The sequence below is a fragment of the Acyrthosiphon pisum genome, chromosome A2 (assembly GCF_005508785.2).
Source record: "Acyrthosiphon pisum isolate AL4f chromosome A2, pea_aphid_22Mar2018_4r6ur, whole genome shotgun sequence".
NCBI lineage: Eukaryota > Metazoa > Arthropoda > Insecta > Hemiptera > Aphididae > Acyrthosiphon > Acyrthosiphon pisum.
The window spans coordinates 51,898,419-51,907,576 of NC_042495.1; the positions used below are offsets into that span (position 1 = coordinate 51,898,419).

At 29.5% G+C, this 9,158-nt stretch overlaps 1 protein-coding gene across 1 annotated transcript; it reads left to right on the plus strand.

Moving 5' to 3' along the window:
* Positions 1-694: 694 nt before the first annotated feature.
* On the plus strand, positions 695-7,161 carry LOC100160488 (4-hydroxybutyrate coenzyme A transferase). Its single transcript, XM_001942990.5, has 8 exons — positions 695-1,690; positions 2,955-3,107; positions 3,170-3,318; positions 5,650-5,740; positions 5,809-6,213; positions 6,289-6,426; positions 6,506-6,655; positions 6,717-7,161. Exons 1-8 carry the CDS (start codon positions 1,519-1,521, stop codon positions 6,899-6,901), a joined length of 1,443 nt encoding a protein of 480 aa, XP_001943025.1. The 5' UTR covers positions 695-1,518; the 3' UTR covers positions 6,902-7,161.
* The last annotated feature ends 1,997 nt before the right edge of the window (positions 7,162-9,158 follow it).

Sequence of the window (9,158 nt, forward strand, 5' to 3'; positions counted from 1 at the left end):
AAATACCTATTTAAAATACTTTTTTCAAAAAGTATTTAAAAAGTATTAATTGAAGTTTGAACTACCCAAAAAAATTTATATTTGTAAGTATTCAAATACTTTAACAAGACCGCCGATCAATAGATATACAAACTATCGACACAGTCCACTAGTCTTAGAAAATATAATATTCCTTCTCCGGTGATCTATAATAGGATAAACATTAATACAGATAACGATTAACGTCTGTACCACATACCTATAGATCAATAATTAATCTATTCTGTTTTGCTGTACTCTGTAGTCTGTAGCCTGTAGTAGGTAAATAATAATAATAATAATAATGTAAAACACGCTATGGTCGTCAGACTTCTAATTAGGTGTCTAGTGACTATGGTAGCTAATCCAACACATCGGTCCAATTACGCGTCAGGCGTTCTATTATTATTCACAGTACATGTGTGTGTGTGTGTGTGTTATTAACTTATTATGAAACGTTTACACAACTTAACGCACTAATATGTATTCCCCCATGCACATATTGACCTAAATCGATCAGATTACAGCCGGGTTCGCCGAGGCGTTTGTTATTGTTGTTGTTAATAAATAATGATAATACAGTAAAATAAAAATAATGAATGTGTTGTTTAAGTGTCTTGTTCACTTCCGGGATTCTAATCTGTAAGTGGTAGCCTTGGTGCAGTTGGCCATTGGTCGTTATAAATGATGCACGTTCGTCGCCGTCTTAAACGCCTCCGCATAACTTACTATGGGCTATGGGTTTTTACTTTTTTCCTGTTCGATGCGGATAAATAAATAAATTATTACTTATTAGATTTTGTCGATCGCGAGCGCCGACTGACGTCACAGACGCAACTGTCCAATCGAAAACTTTTGTACAATCCCATTAAATACAGTCGATTTTATTTGTCTATGATTATCATGCTAATATATTATTATTGTCATGACGTGTTCATGTCTCTATGATTACCATCCCGCATCCCCTTAGCTTAAGCTTATCCACCCGGTCCGCGCTTGTCGTCAGTACTCTCGCAGTCTCGCCCCCGTCAATCGCCATCACGAATTGGGATAATATAATATACTTAATTCGTGCTCGTCAGTCGTCAGTCGGCGCGCGCGCTTTTGTTTTTGGTAGTGGCACGTATTATATAAAACCGATTATAATCTGTGGTACGAGTACACGATTGATAATGCACAATCGTTAACGTTATCCGTTTAATTGCGCCGTGTCGTCCGAACTGGCTGTAAATCCCGTCCCCCATTGGTTCGCCGATCACGTTCGTCGTATTTCGTATTTTCGTCGCTCACCACTGCCGCTCGTCCACTCACGATCGCATCAGCTGACCGTCGCGTCGTCGTCGTCGTCACCCACTGACCCACCGCCGCGACCACGTCTTTTATCATTAAATATTTGTCCGTGAATAGAGATTGCGAAATCTTCCCCGCGGTTCATCGTTTTGATTATCTTCTCACCATCCCTCTGCCGTACCGTTCACTCGTCCTCTCGCACCACCCGCAATGTCGGTTTCGGCCGTGAACAGGATCGGACTCAGGGCCAAGATATGGAACTCGCTGACCGGCCGGGTGGGCCCGAAGACGTATTTCACGTACACTCCCGAAGTGTCGCAAGTGTTGGACCGCGAGCCGAAGTGGGTGTCCGCCGACGAAGCTGTCCAGTGCATAAAGTCTGGTAATAGTGTATTTTCAGTTCTCGCCAATCGTCTGCCCCGACGCCAATGGCGCAAATAGACTCAATTTTCAGGGGGGGGGGGCTTCGAAGGCTTCGATCCCCTGATATTATTTTATAAGTTTATGTAGTAATGAGTTATAACCCCGTTGTAAAAAATGTAATAAGTATATTGTATAAAATATGTGTACATGTACCTATACCTTTACGATATTGATTGATGGTGGCTTGTTAAGATTTTTTTTTGGGGTAGATTGGTATGGTTAAGGACCATCCTATTTGTAGTACTACCCAATACACAAATTCTTATGTTTTAATTTAAATTTTGTTGGTCTGAGGTCCTCCCGATGATAGTTATTAAATTCAATTGTTGACACGTTATGACAATAATTTAGTATAGTATATTACTCTACGGCTTGGTGCAAGTGTTGAAGTGTGCCCCTATACATAAATGTTTCTGAAATTCTGACAATGGGTAATATTATGTCTGAAAATATATTAAAAGCTTGTGTCACTTATTAGCCATTGTAACGATTGCCGGATTGCCCACTTTAAATTGTATTGGTACTACACTACTACCTAGTACCTACCATACACAAATGTACATATTTACTACTAATACAAATAGATCCAAGATGTTTTTGTCTCCGAAACTACAAAGCAATATTTTTCTTTCTTATGCTGAATTGGAAATAATTTTGTTCCCGGTTTCATATAGGTATAAATCGAGGTATAAATTGTCTAGGTTAAAGTAATAAAATTTTGTTATTTAAATTTGAAATTCATTTTAATTTGACATTTATTTTACAAACCAACATCGAAACTGGAAATGTGTATTTTTTTCTAATGAATATAATAGAAAATAGAACTAATGTACTCAAAATGTATCGGTAAGAATATAAAATTTGTAAATAATTAATAAGTTAACAGTCTATTTTTAACTTTTTATAATTTGCATAAAATTAAAATTTTAAACTTTTTTCAAGATAGCTTATAAATATAGTATTCAGAATTTTTATTAAAAATAACAATTATAAACTAGAAAAATGTATTAGAGTGGATATTGTACAGTATGGTTCAAAAAATATTTGGTAGATGCTATTAAAAGTTGCAATTGCGAGTATTTATATTTTTATCTTAAATTATAATGTCAATTATTAATTATTAATTAGTTTGTAGAATAGATAAAAAATGAGAACATTAATATAAATTGTATTAATTATATGCTTTTGGTTATTTTAGATCTAATAAAGTATTTTGCTTACAGATAATACAATTTTTGTGAGTGGTGCTGCTACTACACCAATTGAAATTCTCCGTAGTATGACTGATCATGGAAAACAAAAGCAATTAAAAAATATACGTGTATGTAGCATTCATACTGAATTTGAGTCACCATATTCATCCCCAGAATGTGAAGGTGTGCGCATTTTATATAATTTTACAATTCAAAATACATTTAAAAGAATTTTTTTTTTTTAGGAATATTTCGACCAATGGCTTTTTTTATAAGTTCTAATATGAGAAAGTGTATAAATGAAGGTCGTGGTGATGCTGTACCAATATTTTTACATGATATACCCTATGTATTTGAACGAAATGTTATACCAGTAGATGTATCAATTATCTCGGTAAGGAAATAAGATTAACTTTTGTTTAAAGGCCATAGTGCTGTTCGTTATGCATTTTGACAATATTGTAATAATAAGATATATAAATTATAACAATAGTCTTAGTGAGTTATAGTTAATATATATTATTTGTGTAGGTATAGGAACTTAATTAATTTTTATTTGAAGTTTAGAATCATAACCTGTTTATATTAACATAATAATTCTTGTATTTTAATTTCAGTATAATTTAACAAACAATTTTGTAGGAAGATTATTTTTTTGTTTATGATGGTTATAGTAAATATTATTTACATTTACATAAATTATTTTGATAAGTTAAAAGTCGTTTCTTAGTTTAAATATACTTCAATTAATTTTTATAAATAGCTGTTGTTTTACAAAATGTATAGGTAAAAATATCAGTGAAATCAGGATTTATTATTAAAAAAACTGTCCGCGGCATCTGAGGCCATTTTTTATTAAAAATAAACAAGTTTTCCGTTCTAATATTTACTCTATAGTTATATGAGATTCTTAATAATTATAATTTTAATTATTAAATAATGTGATGACTAATGGTCAGGTTAGGTAAAAATTATCTAATAATAAAAAAATAGATAACCTTTGTAATAGAGGTGAAGTAATAACTTATAGTGTAATAAAATATTAACCATATGTATAGTCACAGAATAGTATAGTAACCACTTATCTTATTAAGTTTAGTATCAGGACAGGCATAATTTATTATATTTTATTCAGATATTTCTTTATATTTAATGTGAGAAAGTTTTTAAATCTGAACATTGGACCTACGAATTGATAAATGTTGTTTTCATTAAACAATAAACATAAACAATAGTATTTATGTATCAGTAGTCAAATTATTAAAATAAATAATATGCACATTTTAATCAAATTCAAATTAATTTTAATTACTTATTGATAAACATTAAAAGTTAACCTTTGAAAACTTTAATATTTTAAATCAAATTGTATCATTTCACTTGCAGTTGAATAAGTAATAAAATATAAATAATTATTTGTATGAAATATTTACTTTATATATCTTATACACTTGTACACTACACAGTATGACTACTAGGTTACAATGTTTTATTTTTAATTCAGTTAGTTTTATTAGATTTGTGAGGGGTAACGATGAAACAGTCTTCACTACTTTACAAAAATATAGATATTATTAAGTATTAACTAATATTAAGAATAACATTATCTTTTTTTTACATAACAATATTTAAACTTAAGACTTAAAAAAGTTAATAATTATAGTATAATAATAAAATATATCAAATACTTTTTATAAACACAAATCATATTAATGTTGTTTTTAATTATTTTAAAAATTTATAATAATTTTTAATTATAACATTTAATAACAACCTGTTGAGTTCAGACAGTGATTTTTACTTTATTTGCTCTATACTCTGTCCAATGAGACCTCTGTCCCTGCTATTGAGACCGGTTCTACTATGGTAGGGTGTGGCATGGGGATGCACATACAAACAGATTTTCAACAGACTATGTCATGTTCTCTCACTGGATAGAATATATTATGAGTATGACACATCTTATTATTCTACCCTATAAATAATTAATTTTTTATATACCTGTTTAATATAAAGAAAAATACTATTGAAAAACAATGATTGCAAATCAAAATGTAAAATGTTATTTCTGAAGTAGTATATAGCTCTATTGATTTTTGAAATTTCAAGTTAATAAATATAAAATAATTTTATTCCTAGTGTGAATCAAAATTAATCATTTTCAAGTACCGTTTATGTTTGTATTACGTAGAAGAGCTTAAAAATACTTTTGATGAAAAGTTATTTTTCTCTTTAAATATGATTAATGATTATAGTATAAAGTTAGTCAATTGAAGAATAGTACCTACAATCTACATACTGTATTTTGTTTTTTCATAAGTTCAAGTAAAATGCAAATAATTCATTTCAAATTAAATTTATCTTTTTTGTATGTACTTTATTTATTGTTAATTAATATTCAATTTCATTTATAGATTGATTTATACATGCAATTGTATATTTTATGATATATTTTGTCAATCATGTAATATGTTATAGGTAAAATCAAGAATTTATTTTAGTTCTATATTAAAGTACCAAATATCAATTTGTTGAGAAGTTTTTAATATTATATAATATTCATTCACTATAAAATAATCAGTTTTTTTTTTTAAACGATTATATTATTATATAAGTTAAAAATTCTATAAAAAATGTATGTATTTTAAATGGTATATTTTTAATCCCTATATGCTTATTGTTTAACTTTTCTAATGAAACAATTTAATTTGATTATTTATTTCAGGTATCACCTCCTGATCATCATGGTTTTTGCAGTCTTGGCACAAGTGTGGATTGTATTCGTTCAGCTTTAGGAAAATCTAAAATAATTATTGGTGAGTCGATTATTAATTTAAAATTTTAACTCGTATATTTTTATGACATTTTTTAAATTTTAACTTAGCACAAGTAAATAAATGTATACCGCGCACATTTGGTGAAGCCATCATCCATCAATCACATATTGATTATGCTGTCAGATGTGACCGTGAATTACCAGCTCATGAACACAAAGAACCAAATCCTACTGAAACAGCTATCGGCAAACATATTGCTGATAACCTTGTTGAAGATGGTGCTACATTACAAATGGGCATTGGTGCAATTCCGGACGCCACGCTTACCTGTCTTAAAGATCACAAGGATTTAGGAATTCATTCAGAAATGTTCAGTCTCGGTGTTATTGATCTAGTCAAGTCAGGGGTTATAACCAATCATAATAAAACATTTGATAAAGGGCTGATTGTAACAAGTTTTTTAATGGGCAACAAGAAGTTGTATGATTTTGTTGATAACAATCCATTGATATGTAATGCATTTTTTAATTGATTAATTAATATATATATATAATATATATATACCTAATTCTATAAATGATTTGTAGGTATGAGGCAAGTATCATATACCAATAATGTACATATAATATCTCAACAACCTAAAATGACTGCAATCAATTCTTGCATTGAAGTAGACTTGACTGGACAAATTGTGTCTGGATCTATTGGATATAGATTATACTCAGGTAAATAAAATATAAGTTAATTATAAGAAAATAAGCTAATACATGATAATGAATAGTTGTAAATTAATACCTTTTTTAGGGTATGGTGGTCAAGTAGATTTCATTAGAGGAGCTGCTGAAGGTTTTGACGGTAAGGGTAAACCTATCATTGCCCTAGGTTCTGTGAATCCCAAAACTAAGGATGCTAGAGGTTTACCAAGTAGCAAGATAGTGCCTAAAATTCAAGAAGGTAAAATATTTGAAAAGTACACATATATTTTTAACATTGATGTCATGCAACTATTTTTTAGGAGCTACGGTAGTTACTACCAGTGCACATGCACATTATGTCGTGACCGAGTATGGTGTTGCCTCATTGTTTGGGAAGAGTTTGAGACAACGAGCACATGCTTTAATAAATATAGCCCACCCTGACCACAGAGAATGGTTAGAAAAAGAAGCGTTTAACCGTTTAAAAGTTATGCCGAGTGCATGAGCATTATTATTATATTATTATTCAACATTTCAATTTATTATTTTTTTTTTGTTTAATAAATAATTATATTACCCGAGTAATTTATCAATTATGCTAAAATGATGTATTCTTGTTCAATTATGTATTCATATTCTGTCTATATTATGCTTATTATTATATTGAGTATAAATTGATTGATAGTATATTTTTCACTCCACGGTAATTCATAGTGTGTTTTAATTATTTTTTTTTCTATTAAAAACCACGCCGTGTTAAACACATTTGTTATTGAGTAATTAATATGATATTCATTTAAAAATATTCTCAATATTCTCCATAAATAAATGTACGAGATAAAATTATTTTCTAAACATGATGTTTATTTCTATGTAATATGGTGTTATGAATCTCAATAATGTTACTAAAAAAAACTTAAATTGTATGATTTTGTTTCGTCATACAGAAAATTGGCGATTGAAATTGGTAAGCTGTAACGAGGATGCTGTGTATCATGTTTTTGTTATTTTTCCGGTGGCTAGTTACAGGTCCACCCCCCGCCGGATAGAAAATGTATAAGCTTTCAATCGCTAATACCTAGTATGTTGCTATAATCAAGGATTAAATAATTAGGTACCTATTCTATTTTCATATTTATAAATAATTATGGATTTATAATAAATGTATATTGACTATTATGTGTAAACCATTAATTAAAATTGTAATGTTTATTATTTTATTAAAAATAGCATCAAATCTTAAGTATGAAAGACGTTTAAGGGCCGTTCTTACAATGTACGGTAAAGTGTCGGTTAACGCTAACCGACTGATCACAGATTTTTTTACCGGCAGAATTCGGCCGGTTAAGTGTCGGTTAATTTTGACCGGACATTGTAAGAACGGCCCTTAATGTTTAACTTACCTGGTTAATACTTAGTTAATACAAATTATGACTATAATTTAAAACTGATATATTTTGATAAATAATTATTTATTTTATGTTTCAATACTAAACGATTAAATTGATAGTACTATTGATGTTAAAATAAATAAAATTGAACTGTGAAAAAAAAACTTGTTTTTTCTAACTTAGTGATTAATTTGGTTTAAGTGTTGCCAAGTTGAATGCCTGTATATTTTTTAAAATTAATGCATTTTATCTTAAACTTAATCATTACATACTTTAACCGTAGAGTATTTTGCTTAGTATTCTACCTACATAATATAATCAGCTTAAGAATGTAGGTATGCAGAAAATAAGTTCAGTGGGTGCAAACCACGGTTATCTACTGAGCAGATAACCGTGGTGCAAACCTTTGTCGCTTTTATTATTAAATATTTCTTCTATCAGGGAACTCTGTTTCAAAAATATTTGTGGGTGAATTTACAATTAACATACAAAATATAATATAATATTATATATACATACTTCCAATCAGCTACTGTGTACTTCTTCGAATCTGTTCATCCATCATATTTGATCATAACATAATATAATGAATATTATTAAAATATAATGAATATTCTAAATTAAAACAATTTAGTGGATAGCAGAGCTATAAAAAAATCTTTTGACAATAGCAGGGACATGCTCACAGTAAAAATTAATATAATAAAACAATGAATGTAAATTTGTTATTAATAGGTATAGAACATGGCCACTGGCCAGAGAAGTCAAAAATGTATATACCCTCCAGTTTCAAAAAAGATGAGCAAGCCATTGTGTAGTAGGTACATTATTATAACAGGGTACCTATGTCAAACGCATTAGTCATTACCAGTGCTCGAATTGGGGGGGTGCGTAGGGGGACGGAGCTCCTCTTCTATTTTTATTTTTTTTTTGCGTACCCCAACTATTTTTTTTTTACTTGGACGGAGGGATGGACCAAACTAATGCCCAAAATAATTTTTATTAAAATTTGGCGTGGATATAAAGTGTTTTGTCAACGATAAACCTAATGAATACCTAGTAATTTTACATTTTTTAATATAAAAATATTTTTCATCCTATCTATTGTTTTGACTAGTAATGTTTAACCTTTTTGACTCGTGATCCACTGTTTTTGTTACAATATTTTCACGACTCGTGTCACCTTTGTAGGCCATAAAAGTAAAAAGACTAAGCTGCTAGTTTTGCGTAACTTCCCGTGCATAAATGTGCCAAAAACATTTCCAAAAAAGTTTCAATAAACATTTGTTTAATATTGGAATCCCACGTAAGCTCATTTATTGATTTTAGTAGACATTTTACTATCATTATATCTACTGTAAAATATGGTTC

What these genes read in the sequence shown, in the direction of transcription:
- LOC100160488 (XM_001942990.5), top strand. Translation starts at nt 1,519, where the DNA reads ATGTCGGTTTCGGCCGTGAACAGGATCGGACTCAGGGCCAAGATATGG. An exon ending in TGTCCAGTGCATAAAGTCTG is followed by an intron (nt 1,691 to 2,954) that starts GTAATAGTGTAT and finishes TTTTGCTTACAG; the next exon opens with ATAATACAATTTTTGTGAGT. An exon ending in TTCATCCCCAGAATGTGAAG is followed by an intron (nt 3,108 to 3,169) that starts GTGTGCGCATTT and finishes TTTTTTTTTTAG; the next exon opens with GAATATTTCGACCAATGGCT.